The sequence below is a fragment of the Montipora foliosa genome, chromosome 6 (genome assembly GCF_036669935.1).
Source record: "Montipora foliosa isolate CH-2021 chromosome 6, ASM3666993v2, whole genome shotgun sequence".
NCBI classification, from domain to species: Eukaryota; Metazoa; Cnidaria; class Anthozoa; order Scleractinia; family Acroporidae; genus Montipora; species Montipora foliosa.
Window position 1 is genome coordinate 3,178,242 of NC_090874.1, and position 25,000 is coordinate 3,203,241.

Below are 25,000 nucleotides of genomic sequence, written 5' to 3' on the forward strand. Positions count from 1 at the left end.
CCCAATACAGACCGACCTCAAACAATAAAATTGCCCACACTGGAATGAATCAGATGGCACAATTTTCTGAATTACACTCAAGCACACACAGAGAAATTTGCACTGAACTTTACCTGGTCACAACATCCTCACTTGGTATTTGTCTTCCAATACATTTGATTTTTTGATAAAGTATTCCACGGTTTGAAAATTCCTGTAAAAGATAACTGGTAGTCAGCAGAGATGCAGTAGTAAATGAACATGTAGGAAGTGTTTTTTAGTCTTAGTGTAAGGTTAACAACTGACAGGAATCTCTTATTCCAGGAACAGCAATGTGTTTAACCAGAATAATAATTTATATTGATGATACTTTCACTGCTACAACTACTACCAGTTACTACTACTACATGTAAAAACAAATCAAAATTTTAATGATACAAGTCATTATGATAACAATTTGATGTACATGTACATTATAGAAGAGGTTCCACGACAGCTTTCATGAACCCATGATCATTTTATCTGCCTTGATTTCTCAAATTTCTAGTCAGCTGCTTTGAAAACATCTGACAGATTACAGATAGCAAAAGACAAAATCTTGTTTTGGAGGATTTTCTGCTAAAACATTAAAATGTGTGTTAGGAATTTGGTGAGTCCTCAGTGTGTCTCATCAAATTGGGGTTTAATAATAATAATAACCCCAATGATATTAAAAGAACTTTGTTCAAATATGTCCCTGGTCAAATTTAGAATTACAGTAAGAATTAAAACAGAACCCTTACCTGGTGATCGTAGTATCTAAAAGTATTGGTAAAGTCAACAACCAGTCCAAGTTTCTGCTTCTTACATTTCATACGAAATAGAAGATCCTGTGGTGTGAATCTTAAAAATTCAAAGGGAAAAATCCTTAGCATTGCTGTCTGATAGATAAATTTATATATTTACAATGTATGTTCATAATGGACTTAATTTTATCGAATAAAATATTAATAATGCCAAGCCACAGTCTATCGTCATGATCAAGATACAGTGTAGTTGAGTCAAGTTTTGCTAGGATAAATTTTGCGAGGTCATCCACAGCTGTTCATACCTCGCACCGGTGGCTTAGTTGGTTGAGCATTGGGCTGCCATGCAGAAGGTCATGAATTTGACCTCCGGCCAGACCAACACTCAGGGTCTTAAAAGATCTGAGGAGAAAGTGCTCCCTTTGTAATTACATCCACAAATTGTTAGACTTTCAAGTCTTCTCGGAAAAGGACTATAAACTGTAGGCCCCGTATCACAACCCTTCAACAGTGATGTATTGCGTCCTAAGACACCCTCGTTTTCCTTTTGGACGCATAGAATATGGAACAAAGGGTCCAATTGAATGCAGAAAAAAAAATCAAATATTTATGCAAATTATGGACGCCAGGAAAAATCATGCGCACAGCATATTTCACAAGGAAATTGAACATTCCCATTTCTCACAAATGGAGAAATGTTTGAGTTCCTTAAATTTCAAGGTAAGCCGTTATTTTCGGATTTTTGCAGTCGAATGATTTCATTTTGTCAACCATTATTTCCTGCTTGATGAGTTGAATTTTGAATTCCCACGTGTTGCGTGACATGATCTGAGCTGTTTTTTTAGGCGAGACAATCAGCGACACTTTCGATCTGCCGCCTGTGATAATGAAACATTTCAGTTGAAGTTCAGTTTGTTGCATGCTTTCCAAGCGAATTTTAACCGTTAGTTCGCTTATCGTGAGCGAAATGACACAGAATCCAAATGTCTATCGTCGCTTATATTTGTTTACCCTTTTGTTCCTAAACTACATCGCAAGTGTGGTTAAAATAAATGATGCTCTTTTATGGAAAATTAAAATTCAGTTCTGTTTTTTTTAAATTTGCTGTGGAGATCTAGATCATTTATCAACTGGAGCCAACTGGATTCCTTGAGACGTTTTCGGATGTGATCAATAAAGCTTTGACAGCCCATACATTTTGATTAATTAATCAACAAGCATAACACTTTCAAAGAAATTGATCATTTTAAGTACATATTTGTGGGGAGGGATAAGACTTTATTATTGTGCAATTTAGAAATCTGAAAGGGTACTGCAGCAGCAACTAAGAGGCAATAGATTGAATATTAATTCTTTAATATTAATTAGCTTGAAAACCTCTATACATCTCTACTTCAATGTCCATAAACTCTATGGGACGTTAAAGATCCCACACACTAGTTGAAAAGAGTAGGGCATGGAGTTCCCGGTGTTGCGGTCTGGCCTTTCCTTCAGCAAAGTGGTCAGCTTGGCGTTATCTCCTGAATGGACTACTGATCAATGAGACCACATAACAGCAAAACAGACAGTAGTCAAAGTGATGAAACTGGTAAACCTGGTAGACCTAAATCATGCAGAAAAAGGATAATTGGAGTGACTGAGGAAACTAGCCTACAGGTATGAGATGCTAAACTAGTGAATCCTCAAAAGGACAAACCAACAGAAAAAATATTACTCTCATGACCTGGAAAAATCTGATCCCAGTAAATTTATGAAAACAGCTTGGATGAAGCTATTATTTCAACTAAAATTACAATGCAATAAACACACTTTCCTCTGTGAAGGCCAATTGTAAATTTCAAAGTGAGTAACGTTTAAAAAGCCTACCTGTTTCTGCTACAGCTACTGTAAATTCTAACATTATTATTCATTACCTTTCAGATTGTTTGATTCCATTGTCATGACTACTTTCACTGTTATATTTCTGAAAACCAAAGTTGAGGGAATTGTCAGTTTCATGTATGTTACAATTTTGTTACAATTTCTACCTCCACTCAAAAACTTTGTCTAATGCCAGACGATTTTGCTCATCAATGTTCAGGAGTCAATGGGAGTCCATAGGAGTCAACACACCTGACATTAGACTCACTCCCAAGGATAAATGGGTTATTTATAATTTTTGTATCGCACAGTATCGTGTAACTTTCTGACTTCAATGCAAATTTAAGTTTATTTACATTGGAGACTTCTGCTGTTGCTTTCTGTTTACCAAAGATCATTCTCAATGTTATGAATGTGTTTTCTAGAATTTTTTAGCATCCAGATTAGGGCTGTTTATCAATAGTATCCTGGCAATTCAGCAGTTATAAACAATGAAGTCAAGAAAACATGAGCACTGATAAAAAAAGTTGTGATTGTGAAAAATAATTTGACACTGTACATGTACGTCTGCAAATGAAGAGACCGTGTGCCAAAAGCTTTTGTCTAATGCTATACATGGAATTCATAAATGGCAGCCAACCTGGGTCGACTGGCGGCCAGACATGACATTGAGGCGTTTTAGGATACACACGCCTTATTTTCAAAGGAGGAAAGGAGAAAATGAGGGATCGACGTGCAGTAAATTACATTCCTGGTTCTTCTTTAAGTGGGAGAAGGTCATCGGTATTAAAAAAATGATGAGCTATGGTTTTGGCTGAAATGTTGGAACGATTCTGCTTAAAGATTAAATTGTAAAGCGGTAAATTTTTAACTTTAGTAAGCTTACATCGTTCGATCCGACGTAGTTGCATGAAATCAAGTCATCTGTTTGAAGAAATTTAAAAATGCTCTTGTTTTTCTTTTTGTTGCTATTGCTATTGTTAACCCTTTAAGCCCCGAAGGGTTCCCCATTGACGAGTAAAATCGTCTGGCGTTAGACAGAGTAAAATCTATAAGTGCCATTTGGCACTATCGGGGCTGAAAGGGTTAAGAGTCTAAGAATACATCATTCAAGGGAAAGACAGTTTTCTTATGGATCCGGATTTGAATTTGTTGTACACAAAGCAAAAATTTGCCAAGCAGGGCACCAGTTGTGCTGTTGTTGATTCAAACTCTGGTGAGATTTGAAGCTTACTAATGTATGCCTCAGGATTTTGCTGCCACATCACTGATTAAATCTTGTGTACTTCCACTTTCAAACAAGGAAAATTTACAAATTTTAAGTGTAAGAGCCAAAGAGTGGTTACAATAACCGGCCTTACACACCACCCATGAACAAGCGGAGTTCCACAACACCTCCAGATGCAATACACATTACTATCTTATTATCTTCACAGTGAACAGTCAGCAAACACGTTGGCAATTTGTTGGCGACAAACAGAACTTGTCTCTATTTTTGCCAATAGTTTGCCAACATGTTTAACAACTGTTGTTGAGTCTTTCACACACACCAACTTGAGTTTGCCAACATGAGTTTGCAAACTAGTTTGCTGTGTGAAGGCCGCTTTAAAATTAGTGGTTCGTCATTTTTCTACATGAAGCAGTGATAGCCCTTACAGCACAAACGAAAAGGGCTTGTCATCGCTAGTACATTCTATTCTTAAGATACTCGTCTTCCTAGGTTCATAGGTTTCTTTATTTCCACAGATAAAACAATACAAATTAATAACACAGTCATGTCACAGAAATGTGGAGTGAAGATGTGCGAGCAAAAACCCACAGGGTTAGTAGTGGTCGCACACCTAATCTAGCATTCATACAAGGTATTAATATTAATTAATATATAATATTAAATAGCAGGCAGACATGATAGACTACGTTGTGGAAACCAAGAAATAAAATAAAATAGACTACAATTAGGTTAATTAATAAGTTTGAGTTAGAAAGTAAACAAACAAAACTGACGAAACAAAGCAAAACAATGATATGGTGCAACTACAGCTAAACAAGATGTCATTCTCGGGCTTTGGATATAAACAGATGAACTTTAAGCTCATTTCTAAAGCTTTGGAAAGAGGAAGCATTTTTTTGTATGTTAAGGTACTTTATTCCAATTAGCGGCTGTGGCAAATCTAACTGAATTTGCCATAATTCGTTCTTGGCCGAGGTATAAACAGATTTTGGTTTGATCTTGCACGCGTACAATATCGATGGGCCTCTCTGATGTTTGTGAAATAGGAGTCATAAATATCAGGAAGCAAGTTATTTTGATGTTCGTATACAAGCTCACCCATTTGTAATTTGGTAATTTGAATTATGTTCAGTATACCTAATCTAGTAAACAGGGGTCTGCTATGATTTCGCCCGCCTTATTGTGTTATAATCCTTAGTAGTCTTTTCTGCAGCAGTAGTAAACAGTTTAATTTAGTAAGGTAGGTACGTCCCCATGAGACAGTACAATACGACAGATGTGAATAAATTAAACTATAATATAAACATTTAAAAATATTCAAGGTACTACCAGCTTTGTAAATAATACTAACACATAGATCTTCAAGAGGTTTTCCCTTCTTCCAGCTGGTTGGGCCAAATCCTGCTTTCCAGCCACTTTCCCTATTAAACTTCTTCATTTCTGCCTCGTAAAAAGCAGCTTTTTCTCCACCAGAGAGCACCTAATACTTTCACCTTTCAGAAAATTTTGCCTCAGTTTTGTAAAAGAAATTTCACCAACAGCACAAATCGCACCCTGCTTGGCAAAGTTTTGCTTTTTGTACAACGAATCCGGATCCAGATTAATAAGAAAACTGTCTTTCCCTTGAGTAATGTATTCTTCGACTCTTAAAAAAGCAATAGCAACAAAAAGAAAAACAAGAGCTCTTTTTAATTTCTTCAAACAGATGACTTGATTTTACACAATTATGCCATAAGCCTAAGCCAGATCGAATGATGTCAGCTTACTTAAGGTTAAAATTTACCTCTTTACAATTTGATCTTTAAGCATAATCGTTCCAACATTTCAGCCACAACCGTAGCTCATCATTTTTTAATACCGATGACCTACTGGCACTTAAAGAAGAACCAGGAATGTAATTTTCCACACGTCAATCGTTCATTTTCTCCTTCCCTCCTCAAAAATACTGCATGTTTATCCTAAACGCCTCGGTGTCATGTTTGGCCGCTAACTCGACCATGAATTTGGTGTATTGTTTCACTTTCGAGAAGTTATGTTTCATCTCGAAATCTCCGAGATCCTCCAAAAAAAATTTCGAGTGTCTAAATTTGATCCTTGATTCTTGAAAACATAAAGGATTGTGGATCGAGTTTTGATTCGAGACTGTCAACTGTACCGTATAACTCACAAAATGACCAGATCTCACTTGGCTTGAAGCTCAACTGTGAGCATTGCACTGATGTAGTTACAAAAGTCATGGGTTCAAGCCTGATTTTTCAAGCTTTCCACTTGAATGCCACTTAATTAAGTAAGGTTCACACACTTCTTTCTGCAGTTCAAGTAGGTCTTTCATATAATATTATAATAATCTCTTCACAGATGCCCCAAACGAGATGCAAATTACCTGTAAATAAATGATGCAACGTTGCTGTCACCCTTTACAAGATTAATTTTATAATCTATTGACACAACACAATCTAGCTTTGAAAATCAACATTAAGTGGAAAATCAACATTAAGTGATATTACATTTCTTACATTCGACAGAGTATTTCTAATAATTTATGAACACTATATGAACTACCTCACTAAGGTTAACTTAAGTAATAATCATTACAAATACAGTTAATGTCTAAGTCGCACATACAGTGCAGGCTGTATGGAGGTTGGGTCCCTAGGAACGTGGAGGCTTAAAAAGCCCAAAACCAAGTACTGTGGGTAGAAAACCCAAGAGACAGCCCTACCAGCAACCCAGCCACAAGGCCTGCCTGCCAAACCCAGCCCCAGCCCTTGTCACACTGAACTGGAAGAACAGTGGAGAACCTACAATGTAGATACCATGTAATAATACAAAGGGGAGAGGAGGGAGGGGAAACTAGAAAATGTGAACTGCACAAATTAAATGCCCCCTGCACTCAGGAGAGTAAAACTACAAGCACATGCAAAGGCACACCCATAGGCCACATCAGAACACCACTGACACAGTGAACTCCAGAATGCCCTGACATCACACCCAGAACTGTAAGACAACATCAGAAAATGCTGGAATGCTAACGCCCCACCAGCAGACCACGCCATACAGTATGACAATAAATGCCAATGCCCTGCCAACCACAACGTTAAATTACATTTACCCTATTATTCTTACTTTGGACAGGGGAGTCTTGAATGAAATGATCCTTTCACCCTTAATTGTAACTCCAATAGCTTCGTAATCTCTCCACCTAAAATACAAGTAATGAGATGTTTTTGATGAAACCATGCAAAAGCTCATTCCTTTTCTCGGTATAAAAAGCTGAATTTCCCTATTTTCATTGTTTGACAAGAGCCAATCGAGAAAGCCTTTGTATTTTACCACAACAAAATAACCTGTTTTATTATTTCTTCAAATGCATGATGAAAAATATAAAATCTTGATGATTTAAAAAGACATGAAAAATGCACTGGCTTCATGTGGGTGCTTATGCAGTTCATGGTTAAACATGGGACCCACAGCGGTAGCATATTTGAATAACACCTGACTCATGTTTCTACGTCTTGATTGTTATTCCCTTTCAATCCAAAATTCAAAGGGTGAAGAGAGGAAGTTGCTTGCTGGTCAGACATACAATAAAAGACCGTTGAGCCATTTTTACAGTAGTACAACACACTAAAGTCCAAAATAAGCTCTTTGGTTGATGTTTTTACTAAGTGTTGTGTTTCATTTGCATGAAGCACCAGACTGTGCTTCCAACCCTTTATCAATAATGGTCTTTACACAGAAAGCCAGAGATTTCGCCCCCTCATATATAAAATTATCAAAATTAATATAATGCCCTAGAACAACTATTTTAATTCCAGTCTTGAACTACACTTATCATGCAGCTCAAACATCAGCAAACTAACCAAGTATAACATATATGTATGGATATATTGACTTAAGGGCAGTGCCTACTATTTTTGCGTGGTTTACTGAATATGCGGGAAAAGCAGATCTTAACAAGTGTTATTGAAATCCAAAAAGAAAATTGGGGGTAACCACACATTTTTCGAAGATAATTGATCAACTATATTTGTAAAAAGCTCGAAAATACAAAGAAATGTATGGCATTCTTTTCCAAATTGAAGCTTAATTATCTCTGAAAAATGCATGGTTACCCCAATTATCTTTTTGGATACCAAGAGCATTTGCTAAGTTTTGCTTTTTATGCATAGTTTTGAACCACGCAAAAATATCCCTGTAAATTAACAAGCACCGCCGATATCTCGAGATGCGCAGAACGTATGCGCCATAACAATATTAGGCATCATCCTTAATATCCTTGTAGTAATTAAATGAGACCATATGCAGTGAACATTTCTAGATGTCTAGATGACAGGTTTAAGTATGGGTCACTTTTCACAAGTCACTCATTAAAAAACCTTTACTAATTAATGCTAAACTTCGGCTTCATTAGGCCTGATTAATATTCAGACAAAGGTTAGCCAATTTGAAGGGTTTGGTTTTTTTTAGTATAGGTAGAACAATCACCTGATACGAGTGACATACATACATACATATTTAATCATCCTAGAAGTCGTGAGACTGTACAGGACACTGACCTGTGGAATGTGATCTGTGTTTTAAACCAGTCGTGTTGATGTCCGGCAGCCGGACAGAATCTTGAAAAATAATACTCCGTGTCCAACAGTCTCAATTTCTCAATTTTGTGTCGATGTTCGCAAAATATTCGATTTGAGCTCTGTTTAGAGCGCTAAGAAGTTGTCGATTACAGTGGTCATTTCTGTGACCGCTCGACAATCCATAATGACACCCGCCAATATTACCACTCGACCAACGACTCAAGCTTTCAAAGTGTTCAACTAACTGAAAACCGTGATCGGCTGCAGGTCATATTTAAATGCACACGCACTGAGTGAGATCTCCAGAACACAAATTATTAAATTATCCCACTTACTTGTCAGGTATCTTCTTGTCGACAAATTTCATCGTCGTCATTCTGCCACAAAAACGAACTAAACCTAGCTCAAGAAAAGACACAGACCGTACGGCTGACGGAAACGAAAGTAAGAACCCCATGAAATAATCCCAGAATCCCATGTAAGCGCACCCGATTCGATTCACGCAACCGCTCTGGGTAAGGCCCGCTGGAAAAGGAAGAAACTATTACGCGGGCCCGTCTAAGCGTGAAAATTCCTCGCAGACCCAGGGCAGATAGTGGGGACGAGGACAAAATCGGAGCAGGCGGGAAGAAATGCGACGATCAAAATTACGAAGGAAAAATAAGATCGTACTTTCATAGAGTGTTTCCACATGACGTAACGGCGGGTATGATGGAGGGGTGAAACAAGAAACAGCGGCCATATCGAAGGAGTGAAATATTCTTTTGGGAATGCAAATAATACATAAGTAAATAGATAAGCGTAAGCTAAGATGACTATCTAAAAATAAATGTATTAATTACAATTAAGATAACTTAGACAATGCATTTAAAGATAAGAGGATGACTAATCAAAGTAACCTGTAATAAACTAGATATCAATAATGCATAAATTCGTCACTGATATTATTGGTTGCAATAGAGTAGAGTTCGTGCAATGCGTTTAGAAAATTTCTTAATGCTAGCCTTGAAAGAGGAGTAGCTAGGCTTGGACTTTAACTGGCTATGTAAGCAGTTCCAAACAATGCTAGCACGATGAGTGAAAGAATCATGTAAGGCTTTGGATTTAGAAAACACAAGTTCAAATCTTAAATTATCTCTTAAATTGTATAAAGTTTCGTGCTTTGTAAATAAATTGTTGGTGTCATCACGAGCTAAGTTATGAAAAGCCTGGTATGCAATACAGGCAAGTCTTCTCTTATACATGTAATGTATAGATGACCATTTTGCCATGCTGAGAACTTCATGTTTTGGAGTAGATATGCTGATATTGTGAATCAGTCTGGCAGCAAGGATTTACGAGTCCTCGAGGTCAGCCAACAAATTGGAAGATCCCCACAAAGATATACAATAAGTTACACTTGGCAAGATAGTAGTAGTAGGCCTCCGTCAGTCGTAGTCGACTATGGATTTTGCGCCGGTCTGGAGCAAGTTATTTTGCCTCAGGGACAGCGCCGGTTGTGGCTGATGAGTCCAATGCGGGAGTGGCAATCTCGGCCACATTTCTTGCAGGTGTGGCTAGTTGGGGTAGCTGTGGCGATACGTGCCTTTCGCTTGACCCTCTTTTCATTGGCTGAGGTCTGGATCTTTTCTTCGCCAGACTTCAGCTGTTTGCGGAAAACACAGCGCCATTTGTTGCGGTCAGCTGCTGCGTCTTCCCAGCTCTCTGTGTTGATGTCCAGGGCTTTCATGTCACGCTTGCAGACATCTTTGTAGCGTAGCCGGGGGTGGCCAACAGTTCTCTTGCCGGAGGCAAATTCGCCATAGAGAATGTCCTTTGGGATGCGCCCATCCTCCATCCGGCGCACGTGGCCGAGCCGTCGCAACCTGCGTTGTCTGAGCAGCGTGAACACGGTGGTAAGACCAGCGCGCTCGAGGACCTGGGCATTGGGCACCTTGTCACTCCAATGGATGCCGAGGATGCGGCGCAGGCAGCGCATGTTGAAGCTTTTCAGTTTGCTCTCCTGTTTGGAGTATGTTGTCCATGCCTCGCTGCCGTAGATGAGAGTGCTGATGATGCAGGCATTGTACACTGCCATCTTTGTTTGAATTGTCAGCTTTGTATTTCAATTCGTTGTTTGCATTTTGACTGGGCAGGTACAAAACACTGGTCACAGGTCCCAAGTCACAGGTCACTGTTTTACTAACACAGAAATAACCCTAACCGTTTACGACTGCCAACATTAGGCCTATGGTTAGCTTCAATGGTGTTTAGGATACTATCCGTATTTGTAAAACAGTTACTTGTGACCTGGACCTGTATTTTGTTCCTGCCGATTTTGACTCGCCCTAGCGGGCTCAAAATACAGCACAACTCGTAGAAATACTCAGCGATACTACACACCAAAACATCTAATATTAAGATATGTGTATTTAGGGAGCGAGTGGTATATGATACTCTTAAGGACGTTCGCACCCATTGCTATTGCGCATTTTTTCGGGCATGTCACGCACACGTCATGCATCGCAGACCACGGAGGTAAACACGATGCTTAAGGCGCAAACATTTTCCACAAGAATAGAACGTGAAAGCGTGTGGCATCATGGGATGGCTGTGGACCCAGGTCTTCTCGGAGATGTCACGCAATGACGTGACAGTGCGAACAGGCAATCGCTTTGAGAACTTCGCAGCGATTTTACTCTACATACATACATACATACATATATACTTAATTGACCGCTCCCCATAGGGGCTTTTCAGGGCCAATGAAACACAGTTAACGAAACGGCGGAACATAACAACAACTGTTAAGAATCCCAACTGGCCGGAGGCAAACCAGTTGGCTATTTACAAGTGCAGCTGGGAAGTTAAACCAGGGACAACCAGGAACAAATTTGACGAGTGGTCAGAGCGGGTCTTGAACCCGGGATCTCCGGATCTCAAGGCAAGCGCCCTAACCACTAGGCCACTAGGACACACTGCCTCGGTAACCCCCATTTTTCTTTCCGTAGATCACTTCCTTTTCTGATTTTGTCCATTTTAAGGACGGTGCCTACTATTGTTATTGCGCATACGTTCTGGTTGATGCTTATTAATACTGGGAGATTTTTGCACGGTTCAAAACTATGCGAAGAACGCAGAACTTAGCAAGTGATCCCGGTATCCAAAAATGAAAATTGGGGGTAACCACGCATTTTTCAGAGATAATTAAGCTTCAAATTCGAAAAGAACGCCATACATTGCTTTGTATTTTAAAGCTTTTTACAAATATTGTTGACTAATTATCTTCCAAGAATGCGTGGTTACCCCCGATTTTCTTCTTGGATTTCAATAACACTTGTTAAGATCTGCTTTTCCCGCATATTCAGTAACCCTCGCAAACATACCTTTGAATTAGTAGGCACCGTCCTTAACAAAAAATAAAAAAAATATGTACGTGAGAAGTTACAAATATTTCGCCTTTTATGCTCTCGCGGGACCGAAGTTTTCTTTCTTAGACTAATATGTATCGTTTTTCAAGGTCTATTTGACCTCAGAAAAAGACATCAGCTGCAAAGGTTAATTTAGTTATATTAGTTATGTTGAATTGAGTACGATTTCACTAATGTAGCTTTTTTATTGCTGACAGTTGTAAGCTTAGTAGATCGTCTTAAAATAATGCAATCTTCTAAAAGTGCACCTCATGATCTCGAGAACGAGCACGGTGACCCCCATTTTTTTTTGCCTTTTGGCAAAAGCAAAAGTAGATCATTACCTTTCTGCGTGGCAAGTTTAAAAAAAAATCTGAGTAACTCCGTCTACTGTAGTGAGTACCCAGCGGCGCGAGCTGACGTTTAAATACACTACAATAAGGGATACATGAGGTACCTAAGGTTAGTTGCAGCCATGACAACGTTGAAAAGAAACCTAAAAGATGGCGCTCACAACCTTTGCAACTTGAAAATACCTGGAAAATGGATCAGTTCGGTACTCTTGAACTCGGGTAAGAATTCTTTTGACACAATTGAATATCATCGCACAGGTTTTTTTTCAGCAATGATGAATTTGGATTTTTTTTCTCGCTACACGCGTTCTTAAATGTTTTTGCTCAGGAATGTCTTATCAGTGACAGTTTGCAGTCCTTCAGAATAATGTTTTCTAAAGTTCAACAGGTTTCCTGTTGTTGAACGGCGTTAACCACTCGTTTTTCAGTCTTAATAACCTGGTGGCATTACTTATTCATTGATCAGCAATATTCAGACACTCCTGAAAAAAATAAACAACAAAAGTCTGATAATAATCATTCTTTTTTAAAATATTACAGTGTATTGTAACAATTCATTTCTTCAAATGCGACAAATGATGGCAGCTGTAGTTGAAACTAGCCAATATTCAGTCTTTAGCTAAATGGGAAGCAAATGAGAGGCCACGAGAAAGTTTCAACAAAGCCTACCAATCTATTCTGTCGACCAATAACTTAGTTGGGACTGATCTAGACCAGAGTTTTAACTGTCTATCCGTCAATGTTGCTTTTAGCAGTGCAAACCATTTTAGACATATTGGCATGGGTACGTGGGTTATTTAAAAATATCTTACAAACTCATTTGATATTTTTAAATAAGGAGGAATCAGAATATTTAGCATAATCAATAAATCATGTAGTACCAACCATGTAGTCAAGCAAAAGAGAAGGAATGCCAGACAAAATGTAAGGGTGGGGTGGAAGAATTCTTGAGTGGGCTGGTAACACAAGATACTTTTGTGCCAGAAACATCTGGATTATGATTTGAGGAAGAATGTCCCTGTAACTTATTCCTCCCTTATATTTCCAATGTGCTAACCCTTTTCATGTAGCTCTGAGCTGCATGATCGTAATTTCAGAGATAGCTCACTAATTGACAGTATGAGAGCCAAGTCAACTATGGGCCAGTGTAGTTGTAAGAATGCGACCGCCCGTGAATGGTATTCTCTACCAAGAGACATTCGCGATACGCCTACTCTAAGGACTTTTAAGTCAAAATTATTAATTATTTTATTAATCTGGATGTAATTTTGCATGTTTGTAGTGTCCGTCAGTCTGACACTTTGTGATGTGATCCTGTATATATTTTTTGTACATATTAAAATATCTATACATTTTTATCTCTCTTTTCTTTTTTTTTAACTCTTTATAATATTACTATTTTTATGGATTGATCACCAGTTTATACCAGGAAATCTTTTGATTTTGCTGATCGGTCTTTTCAGTCTAAATAAAGATATAATTATTATTGTTATTATTTGGAGTGAAACAAGCAAGTAGAAACATAATCAGAATTTAAGACAAATCTGTGCCAATCAATTTGGCTTTGCTGCATGCTTTTTACCACAAATTTATGCATGATGCTTTCAACCAGAATACACTGCTCTGTAACTAGGTTGCAGTATATCTGTAACAACATGAAAATGTGTGAAAGATAAACATAAACAACATGATTAGAAAAATGTTGCATCAAAATTTTCAAATTTGGTGGATTGTACCGTGGGCTATACTGTATAATACAGCCTGCTAAATTAGCCAATCATAGTGCACAGTCAATTACTATCTGAGAGATATAAAATTTAATGGTACAAGTTTATCATCATTACATTGCTTTTTGTTGTTGTTTCTCACAAGGTGGGCACAAGGATATGATGGCTCCCCTGCATTGTTTGTTAACAGAGACACACTCTGTTTTGTTTGTGGAAACAATGTCAAGTTTATAAACACAAGAGACAAAAGAGAGTCAGTTCTTGCTAGTCCGGGTGATGGAATCGGTACCCTTGCTGTAAATCCACTATACAGCACTTTTGCTTTCGCTGAGCTTAAAATTGATCCCAAAGTGTTTGTTTATGTCTTTCCTGATTTTTCAAGACCAAGAAGTATTCTAGAAGGTGAGGAAAATATAATTGTTTCTCTAAATTTAATATCTCCTTAATTTTATGATCGGACATCATTTGATGCAAATAAAAAAAACAACTTTTGTGGTTTGTAAAACTCTAACTGTTTTTCAAAAAAAGAAGATGCAAAAAGTAAATAAAATTAGTGTGTTCTGTCCAAGACGAGAATGTTTCAGTTTTTTTGTTTAAATTTAAGGGTTAGCTAAAACCCAGTTTTTATTCTTTGAATTTACTGCCTTCAGCCTTTAATGGAAATACTGAAAGTCGTATGCTATTATTATAGGACTCAGTAATAATTCATCATTGGAAAACAAAAAAAATATTTTATTAATCAATATTTGTATGACAGACTGATACAGAACTATCTTCATTTACATAACCGTTTCTTTAGTAAGCATCGGCGATAGGAAATCCGAGTATCTGGAAATGCGCAGAACGTATGCGCAATAACAATAGTAGGCACCGTCCTTAAAATGTCTTGAATCACCAAATATACCTAGCGTATATTTGTGTCAGATCTCTATCACATTTACAAACTCTCTTCTTCACCTTGAGTTTGTCAATGTGATACAGATCTGCCACTCATGTTGTATTATATAACTATATATATATATATATTCCATATTTCAGGTGGAGCAAGGCTGAGTTACTCCTGTATTGCATTTGCAAACAACAGCACTATTTTGGCAACACATTCAGGTGTACCTGACTTTCAGCTTACTGTGTGGTAAGTAATGTATCAAACACAAGAAGGAGTGTTTCATTGGATATCCAAACACAGAGGAGCGAGTTGAAAAACAAGGCCGAAGGCGAGTTTTTTAACCGATTTTAAGGTGGTTGGATGTCTGATGAAACACTCTTTCAAGTGTTTGATATTGCTTCTCAACAGAATCAGACTGTATTTTAAGAAATATTTGGGATCAAAGTTTGCGAAATTTTATGCTAAGTAATTAATTAATTAATTAATTAAGACCACATATCCAAACTTTCTTCATGGTAGTGATTTCTTTTGTTTTTGGTTTATGAATTATTAATGAGTTTGAGAAGTTCCTTTCATTTTGCCTGCTTGTTTTATAAAATTAAGATTAACATAAATACCAAAAATTGTGATTTTAATCACCACATTCTCCAGACCTTGGTATGGGCATATGTCATGGTTTTTCCTGAAACCCAATCAAAAGCTAAGCTTAAAATTTGCGCAATTTAATAGCTGCCAGTTTCCTCTCTCCATTTTGCAGTTAAGAAAAGCTTTTTTCTGATGGTATTTACTGTATCAGGATTTCTAAGATTAAAAAAAAGAACTTGAATTTGTAGATCAGATATAAAAGGAGTGGGGCTGATCTGTGGGTATTTCAATATATTTTTTTGCCATAAGTGGCTGGTGGTGATTGCAGGGCAAACCCAAGCACATTTAGCATGCTTTCAGGCTAAATAGACGGTGGTAGTTTAGGGCATTATAGGCACTATTTAGCGCACAAAACCCCTGGATTTGTATGCGTCCAGATCAGACAGTGTGGAGGCAGTATGGTGAGTTCTTTGGAGTTTTGCGGAGTTCCCTGAGGTTTTAAACTCCAGCCCTTGTCACTGGCTGGAGTTGGTCTGGGTAGTTTCTAGTTCAATGTCTCAGCTGCACTTGTAAATTAAGTCAAACATTGGAGTTATTTTCCAAAGAAATTTTGTTGTTGCACTGGTGTGGAGCAAAACAGGAAAATTTTGGTTTTATCCGACAAGTTGATAAGGGTAAGTTAACTACTGTAAGAAAGATTTCTGAGCAATTTTTATTTTCCCTTGTAAATTGCCATTATATTTGTGTCTTTTCTAGTTTAATGGACCCTGAAAAGCTCCACAGAGGAGTGGTCACTTTTTATGTATTTATAGAATGGTGTGATGTAAATGGATATGTAATATTCTGGATTCAAAATATTATATACTGATAAAATTAAACCTGGCAGTGCTTCAGTTTGTTGGGATTTTTAGAAGTATAATGCATGTGACTGGGTTATAAGGTTTAGGGTTAGCATTACTGTTACAAACAAAAAAAGTAAAACAAGAACAAGATCTTACAAGACTTTGTACTATGTGAAAAGCTATGTGCCAGTATGATTTCACAGTCATGTTCTTTTGAATCCTTCAACAATCTTTCCTGGCTATAAAGTGTGTAAATTTCACTCTTTAATCTATAACCAGTTATCTTAGATTAATTTGGCTCTCCTAATGTGCACAATGTTTTAGGAACTGGTTTGAAAAGCAGAAACTGTGCTCCATTAATGTGGCAAGGCGGTTGTGTACTGGACTGTCTTTCAATCCCACAAACTGGCGTCACCTGTGCTCATTGTCAAAAGACATACTTACACTTTGGAATATTGGACAACTCAACACCAAATATTCCCTAATATCAAGGTTAGCATCTTTCATGCATCAATAATTGACTTGTCTGGCATCTTGGGTGCAGATAATTGCCTGGAATGCATTATAAAAAGTTACTACTGATAATTGTCTGTTTTCTCTGGATTTTGTGTTTTGACACTTAGGTCGTGTTCTATTGGGATCAACCATTTTTAGTTGGTTGGGTTGGTTGGGTTTTTTCGTGTTCTATTGGGAAAAAACCGTTTTCGGTTGGTTTGGTTGATCAACTTTTTCAACTGGCATCAAACTAGGTTGAAACGGTTGAAAAAGCATTGGCAGCAACCGCTGTCGTTTATGCGGTCCACTTAAAATCGGCCGCGGGCTCCTGCCTTGTTCCTTTCGAGCCTCAACTTGTCCACGCTCAGAAGTCTGGTAATAACTATTCCCAGGAGTTACCGCGTTTCAACCGAAAACGGTTGGGAAAGTGTTCTAGTGGGAAACCTCAACCGCTTCAACCGGAACCGGTTGCGGTTGTAACGGTTGATTCCAAAAGAACACGACCTAAGACTTACAGACTAAGACTATATTAAGTAGAAGTTGAAATTATATCTTATGTTTAGAAGTATGCAATGGCATTTACTTGTCATTAAACAAAGAATTTTTTTTATAGTTCCATTAGGTTACCGCTTGTTGATGGTAGTCCTGATGATGATGAGTTTGAGAACTTTGGTCATTCAGTTAGTCGAATGAGTCGCCCTGAAGGATTTAAAATAACAAAAGCAGCTATTGCTGGATTAGTTGGGGAGACAGCTAAGTGCTACGAACCAGGTAGGACAAATCCAACTTAACTTCTCATAATGTCTCAGTTTTTCAAAGCCCAGGTTGAAGGGCAATAATTTGACATCCTGTACTATCAGTGTACACTTTGAGTTTTATACTGTCATCATATTCTTCTTCTCTAGTATAGTGCTTTGCTGTATGTATAGGCGTGATTACTGTAACTTCCTTGTGTGTTATTAAAATTAAAAAAAAATTAAAAAATAAAAGAACTAAAAATTTCTTCCTAACCAGGCAGATTAATATTATTGCATTTATGTGTATATATTGAAAGGAAGCCAGCTAATTTCTTTCCTGAAATCCTGCAGATCAGGGACATTTGAGGCTATATGCAGGGTGGAGTTTCAATATTTATTAAATGGGACTCATTGTGTGGTGATAATGTTATAAACCATTAATTTTTGTAAATTTGTAAAAATGTTATACCTGGAATAAGTCCATGAATTTGTTCATAAATTAATATATTCATGTGCAAGGTGTGATTTTCGCTATTCTGCAAGGTTTAGATTTTTTACCTGACCATTATTGCCAGTGATAATCATTACTTTTTAAGCTCATGGATTTTTCCGGACATTATTGATATCTCTTCTGTTTCCATGGTAGGTGAACAGAAGGAAAGATGTCAACCTGTTGGCTATTGTTGGACACCTGACAGTAAAGTTTATTGTGGCTGTAGAGGAGGTCAGGTCATTTGTGTTGACACAGAAACCGACCTAGTCTCCATGGTGCTAAATCCAAGCATTCAAGAGTCAGGCAGAGACAGAACTGAAACATTATCATTGGTTAGAAATGCAACCATGGAATCCATAACAGAAGAACAACAACAACAACAAAGTATGATTGATATTTATTGGGAGATAGAGTATTCCTGTCAAATAAGCAACTTGAAATAGAAAAAAAGCCTAGAAAATCTTTTGCATCAATCATTTCAAATCATTTTGCAGTTCCATTATACATGATATTTCATCTATATAGTCTCGATAGTGCATTCTCTTTGTACATAATGGATATCTTTAAAATTAACACGCAACGGTAACTAGCAAGCTCTCAGATGTCTTGATTGCTCACACGGTAGAGCAAGATGCAGCACAACAATTAATATGTGATCATTGGTTACAAATACTTTCTGAGTCTGGATTTTTGTTGGGTTTATTTGCCACAGTGACTCACGCATAAGTTGTTCATTTCACTCTGGTAATCTCTCCAAAGTGCATCTCAAGTCTGTAATATTTTTCTCAATAGCTTAACCTGGTATCTTCCTTTGTAATAATGAACCAGCTTTCTGCAGGTGTTGGCTAGCACAAGACAGTGAAATTAATTAAAATCTTATCGGCATTTGTTCATACACAGATCCAGATAATGATGAGAAACTTATGAAAACTGATTCAGAGGATGCTGGACCAGGTTCTGCTGACTGTCTTGCCCTGCACAAGAAAGGACTCTATATTGCTGGGCAGGTATATCTAGCGCCACCAAATGTACTGTACTTTATGTAAAACTGTACTCCATTCATTCTGTGGTAATAATTTTCTTTTACTTGTTTTCATTACAACTGAAAGGATGGAATTTTGAGGCTTTTGGACATTTCTCACTCTGAGCCTAAAATTGTTGAGCAGATTGATGTTGGTTCTTCTGTGACTAGTCTTTGCTGGTCACCAAACTATCGCACTATGGCTCTTGGCAGCTCCAAGGTACTTAGCCATTAAAATTTATAAATATTATCGTTCTTCCCCTGAATAGCTGCATGTTAAGTGTACCAGTATTATTAGTCATACACCATTCCAAAGGTCAATGTCTTTTTCAAAGCAATGCTAAGGACATTTTCTTTCTTAGAAGTCAAACATACTTGAAGTCACAGCCTTTAATTCTGACCACAGAAGGTTTGCATGTGGACCCAATTTGAAAAGGAGGTTACTCCCTATGGGTACTTGTGTCTAGGAGTTTATAACAATAATAGCTATCTGGTGTAGTCTAGGATACTATTTTAGGTGTGATGCCTCATCGGCTTTTCCAACTTAGTAAAGGTGAAGGTGAAGATAAATGGTCCTAGACACTCTTCACCACATTCCAACCCAAATTTAATGGGGCGGACAATCATTTTTTTAATGGCAAAATGGCTTAAAACAGTGAGCACTTTGCACTTTCAAGACATCCTCATAGTTTTCATAGAAAACTTAACCAATCCATTGTAATGTACTATTTACTCTTCTCTACCCCTAATGCATGAAAATGAAAGTATAAGCGAATGAATGATACTTGATAGATTTGAGGAAACCTTCAAATTATTGTTCTGTTTAGGGATCAGTTTACCTCTATAATTATGAAGCAGATATAGAAGAGTTGCTTTATGTTCACAACTCAGATTTTGTTGGTATTGATTGTCTGATGGCTGGAACTCAATACTGTGTGGTAAGATTTGAACTGCTCCATTGATGTCTCGTTGTCACGCTAATATCGAAATCTGCATGCATCTAAATGCACCGCAAGACAGCGAAACAAAACGCTAAAACACGATGTATGACCCCACAATACATTGAATACTAACCAACAAAGGTTGGATTTGGGATTAAATATTGTTGTAGGCCTAATTAGGCCTAAAACGTTATTGCTCCTAATTCATTGAGATTAAGATTAGCATTCAGATTAAGACTGAGATTAGGAGCAATAATTTTTAGGCCTACATGTAATTAGGTCTAAAACGATGTTTTATCTCAAATCCAACCTTTGTGGGTTAGTATTCAATGTATAGTAGGGTCATACATGGTGTTTTGGTGTTTCGTTTCACTGTTTTGTTGTTTCGCTGTTTCTCTGTTTCGTTGTTTAGTAATGTCCCTTTGATACCATATAAGAAACAAATTTTCTTTCGAAATGTACAAAAGAAATTCAATTTTCTCAAAATTTCTCATTGAAGTTTTTGTCTCCTTAATTTCCATTTTGAGTTAATATAAATTCTAGCTGTTTTGATTCGTTTTTCCATGCATTTTCACGAAGTTTACAGGTTTGCAATACAGTTTTCTTGTTGTTGGCCTCTGTCAGTAAGAGAATAATTAACAATTATTCCAAGAGCGTGCATTGGATATGAGATGATAGATAGCCAACGAGGCACATAGCGCCGAGTTGGCTATAATCATCTCATATCCAACAAGCGCGAGTAGAATAATTGTTTTATTTAAAACGCCCCCACAATATAGAAAACTAGACTACAATAAAAATAAAAAGGCCCAAAAAATCACGCATATGCTTGCCATGTTTGTAGATCATGATATAATGGCTCATAACCCATAATGGCTTAACCAATCAAAACTCTCGAATTGCATTATCCAATGGTCCAGTTTTTAATAATAACTGATATCTTCTCTCGTAGGGAGAATATTATCGTGAGGCATACTTTGGTATTAAAACACCTACCTTTTTTGTTTGTTTCTTTGTTTGTTGTAAATTGTGAACAGATTTTAACTGTTTTCCAGAGTTGCAAGGCAGATGGCTTGTTACAAGTGTGGAGCATAGAAACAGGCAATGTGATCAGTCAAATTGCTTTAAACTGTGAGGTATTGTACATACACGTTTGTTGAAGGATAATCCAGGAATCTAGTTGGTAATTGGGTTGTTGAATCATCAAGGATCACAGACAACAGTTAAATGTCCTTTTCAATATGCATTTTCTCCTTTACAGGATCGATGTTTGCTGACAACTATTTATATATTTATATTAGCAAAAATTGTGAACTGCAGCCCCTATTTATTTAAACACAGTGGTGATTCTGGCATGAGATATAAAAGATTGATGATTTGTACATCAGCATTTCATCATTCAAATAGGACATTACTAAACAGTGAAACACCAAAACAGCAAAACGAAGCACCAAAACACCATTTATGACCCTACCATACATTGAATACTAACCAACAAAGTTTGGACATTATTCCTCCCAATCTCAGTCTCAAGGTGGCTCAAACCAGTTTCCACACTTGAAAGAAACGTTCTTTTTAGAAGGATTGACACTTCAACACTTTATCACTTAATAGCAATGTTATGGTACCACATCAAACACCAATTAGTGGAGAAAACGAAAGGAAAGCCCTACAAAAACACCCCATATTTGTGCTTTAGCTGCTCAGATCTCAAAAACAAACTCGGTGATCTCCATTTTTTATTTCTGAAATGTAACCGGCATGCCAGAATGAAACTTTTTGCAATGCTTAAAACATTTTGTGGAGTGGATTCGGAGCCACCTTAAATAATTGAAAATTTAAGGTAGCTATGAATCCACTCCACAGAATTTTTTTAAATTTTGCAGAGAGTTTCATCTTGGCCTGCTGATCACTTTTGTGCAATAAAAAAGTGGGCTCGCCCAGTTCGTTTTTCAGATATGAGCAACTAAAGCCAAAATATAGGGTGTTTTTGCAAGGCTTTCCTGTTACCATGGTAACTTTTTACGTCACAAAAATGACTGCATCTTGTTCAGCAACAATTGAAGTTTCACATGGTACCATAACATTCTGAAAACAAGGTCTCTTGAAAGTGTTGAAACTGGTTTGAGCAACGTTAAAATCCCAAGCTTGATCTTAATGAGTTAGGAGCAAAAAATGTTTTAGGCCTAAAACGACATTTAATCTTAAATCGAAACTTTGTCGGTTAGTCTTCAGTGTATGGTGGGATCATACATGGTGTTTTGGTGTTTGTTTTGGTGTTTCGCTGTTTCGTGGTCTAGTAATGCCCATTCAAATAAAAGATAAAAATAATAAATTCTGTGCCATGAAAAGCAGAGATAAATGACCAACGTGAAACTCTACACATTCCCTTGGGAAGTTGAAAAAATTACCTCAATTATGTGACTGACAACGGTTTTAAGCCCTAAATGAGGATCTAAGGGTACCTTAGAGATGTGATAATGTGGAAAGCAGGTAAAGGGATGTTGACAGTGATGATGATGATGCTTATGATGTCAACAGGCTTCATGTATTCGGTGCAGTCCATCCTCCAGCACAGTGGCTGTTGGTTCCTTGACTGGTCATGTTTACTTTGTCGAGATGACAAATGCTGAGAAACCTCGACTTATTTACAGAAGTCACCTTCACAGTGGACCTGTACTTCAGTTAAGGTATGTGCGGTAGCCGGATAATTCTGTCGATCGAAGAGGATTATAAGGGCATCGAGTCACTACAAATACTGGTCCAGGAGGTACATGTTTGCATAATTTAACGAAAACTCAAAAGGGTTTGTTCATCTTTTACGCAATTTTTTTGTTAAACAAATTTTGGTCATGAGATCGATGGTGAAGAGTTTTTTCACGTTATATTTCTCTATTTTTCATTAAGGCACTGCAAAGTTTTGAATATCATTGTTGGTCTGATCGCACAACGTGACATAGCATTTGCTGGATTTTCCGTCATTGATGACATGTTCAGAAGTGGGCCGCTGAAAGAATGATAAATTTATTCACTGTGCATAGTCTGGCATTTGTAATCTTCTTCTTCTTCTTCTTCTTCTTCTTCTTCTTCTTCTTCTTCTTCTTCTTCTTCTTTTTCTTCTTCTTCTTTTTCTTCTTCTTCTTCTTCTTCTTCCTCTTCTTCTTCTTCTTCTTCTTCTTCCTCTTCTTCTTGCCATGTTGTTGCTGCATATTCGAAAAGTCAGCCTGAAAGGAACTGCCGGGTCATGGCTTTTTGTGGTTTAGGTCCGTCACATTTGTCTTTTGTTTGACCAAAGACACTGCCTCTTTGTAGCGAAAAGTTCAAGTATTTTCATCTTTGTACAACAGGGTGGGAATTGAGCCCACGACCTTCGGGTTACATCACCGCTGCTCTACCGACTGAGCCCTTTCAAGGTCAGACGGGAGCAGGTCGTGCATGGGATTTAAGATAACAATTTCACGGCAATGAATATGCACAAGCCGAGGGTCGTGGGTTCCATTCCCACCCTGATCAGTGTTTTTCTCTGTCCTTGTGTGGGCCCATTTCCATCAGTAGGGCAACGCTCACATGGTTCATTTGGGGTAGAAACTTAGTACTTCACATTACACTCTAATCAGTTAAGTCTGTTCAAATATAAGGGCTACACGGCCAGCGTTTGCAAAAACGTAATCCTTGTACATGTTGATACTTGTAATACTTGTACATGTTAATTGCCGTGACTTTCACATCTTCAGTTTCCATGGCCTGCTCCTGTCTGACCTTGTAGCTCAGTCGGTAGAGCATCGTGATCTTACCCGAAGGTCGTGGGTTCAATTCCCAGCCTGGTCAGAGTCTTTTTCTGTCCTTGTGTGGGCCCATTTGACTTCTGCCAAACGTGTTTCATAATCTTTTTCAGTATGCCAGCAGTCTGCATACATACTATACAAGATATGCTTCAAAGAAAAACCGCTGCAAACCACGTCCTCGAGCCAACATGGGCAAACAAATGTTCTCGTTTCAGGCAATAGATCTCTGGCGCGATATTCCTCATCACTTGAAAGACCTCACTACATTTTCCTTTTCCAAAGAAATTAGACGCTATAAGCTGTCAGAACAATACTCGAAAGTAACCTGAATATATTAATTTTATTATTAACTAACGCAATTATGCTATAGTTCTTCTCCCCTTATCTCCTTTGTTTTATCAAAATGAACTTAAAACAGTATCAAGGGCTAACTCGAAACCCTCGCGGTACCTTTAGCCCTAGTCTCCAAATAATTTATTACTTTTCCTTGTTATCCTATTGTAAATTTTTTAATGTATGTAACATTTTTTTCTTGTAATAATTCTAAGTGTGAGTCAATAAAGATTGTTGTTGTTGTCTAATGGTTAAATCTGTTGAAATGTAAGTGCTACACGGTCAACGTTTCTAAAAAAAACGTAACCCTTCCTTGTAATGCTATTGTTAATTCTGTATCTAGCTATGACTGGAGCGGTCAGCTATATGTCACAGGATCGAATGATGGCCACCTGTTTGTTTGTGATGCAAAAGTCAGCAACAACTTCAAAGTTGTGGGACACTTAGGTAACAGAGACAATGATTTTTCATTTGTAAAATGCGTTTGTTTTCTGTCAATCTACTTCAATGCACTTTGCATTATTGTGCATATCCCCTACTCTTCAGTTGCGAACAATGTGCGTCCCGCCGTGTTTGAGAACAAGTGGTGGCTGAGACAAGACCTATGGTTTATCGTCATTGTCGAAAAGTCACTGTGCAGGGGCTAATTATTGACATTCGTCATTACAAGCTAGGCATCGAGCACATTCGTCTCGATTTTTAAGAGATCCACATTGTTGGTTCTATCGCGAACTTCCATGAAGTATTCCAATCCTGCACCAACACGTCAGCGATTATACTAAAGCACTCAATTTTTAAGGGAGACCTTGTAGCTTTCCAGACGCGGTCTTTGATTGGAGAACGAACCATTAGATGGTACAACAGAAACAATGCTCCTAGCCCTGATAACAAAAGAAGCGACAGGTCATAGAGACCAGGAATGCAGGATCACTCATTTTTAACAGGTCGCTGCGCGAGCCTGTTGTAGCCTAAATG

At 37.7% G+C, this 25,000-nt stretch overlaps 2 protein-coding genes across 2 annotated transcripts in view; one reads left to right on the plus strand and one right to left on the minus strand.

The window, feature by feature from the left end:
• LOC138006327 (RNA/RNP complex-1-interacting phosphatase homolog) overlaps positions 1-8,890 on the minus strand; it is a 20,081-nt gene extending 11,191 nt beyond the window's left edge. Inside the window, exons 1-5 of the mRNA XM_068852586.1 lie at positions 8,771-8,890; positions 6,982-7,057; positions 2,678-2,727; positions 762-861; positions 114-193 (exon numbers count right to left, since the gene is read on the minus strand). Coding sequence (XP_068708687.1) covers positions 114-193; positions 762-861; positions 2,678-2,727; positions 6,982-7,057; positions 8,771-8,811 — 347 coding nt within the window. The 5' untranslated portion in view covers positions 8,812-8,890. The remainder of the gene's footprint in view (positions 1-113; positions 194-761; positions 862-2,677; positions 2,728-6,981; positions 7,058-8,770) is intronic.
• A 3,397-nt stretch (positions 8,891-12,287) lies between these two features.
• The window catches only part of LOC138006328 (cilia- and flagella-associated protein 43-like), a 30,322-nt gene continuing 17,609 nt past the window's right edge, over positions 12,288-25,000 (plus strand). Inside the window, exons 1-12 of the mRNA XM_068852587.1 lie at positions 12,288-12,396; positions 14,050-14,306; positions 14,943-15,039; positions 16,545-16,712; positions 17,329-17,486; positions 18,099-18,329; positions 18,846-18,952; positions 19,055-19,186; positions 19,794-19,904; positions 20,963-21,043; positions 22,449-22,597; positions 24,369-24,472. Coding sequence (XP_068708688.1) covers positions 12,368-12,396; positions 14,050-14,306; positions 14,943-15,039; positions 16,545-16,712; positions 17,329-17,486; positions 18,099-18,329; positions 18,846-18,952; positions 19,055-19,186; positions 19,794-19,904; positions 20,963-21,043; positions 22,449-22,597; positions 24,369-24,472 — 1,624 coding nt within the window. The 5' untranslated portion in view covers positions 12,288-12,367. The remainder of the gene's footprint in view (positions 12,397-14,049; positions 14,307-14,942; positions 15,040-16,544; positions 16,713-17,328; positions 17,487-18,098; positions 18,330-18,845; positions 18,953-19,054; positions 19,187-19,793; positions 19,905-20,962; positions 21,044-22,448; positions 22,598-24,368; positions 24,473-25,000) is intronic.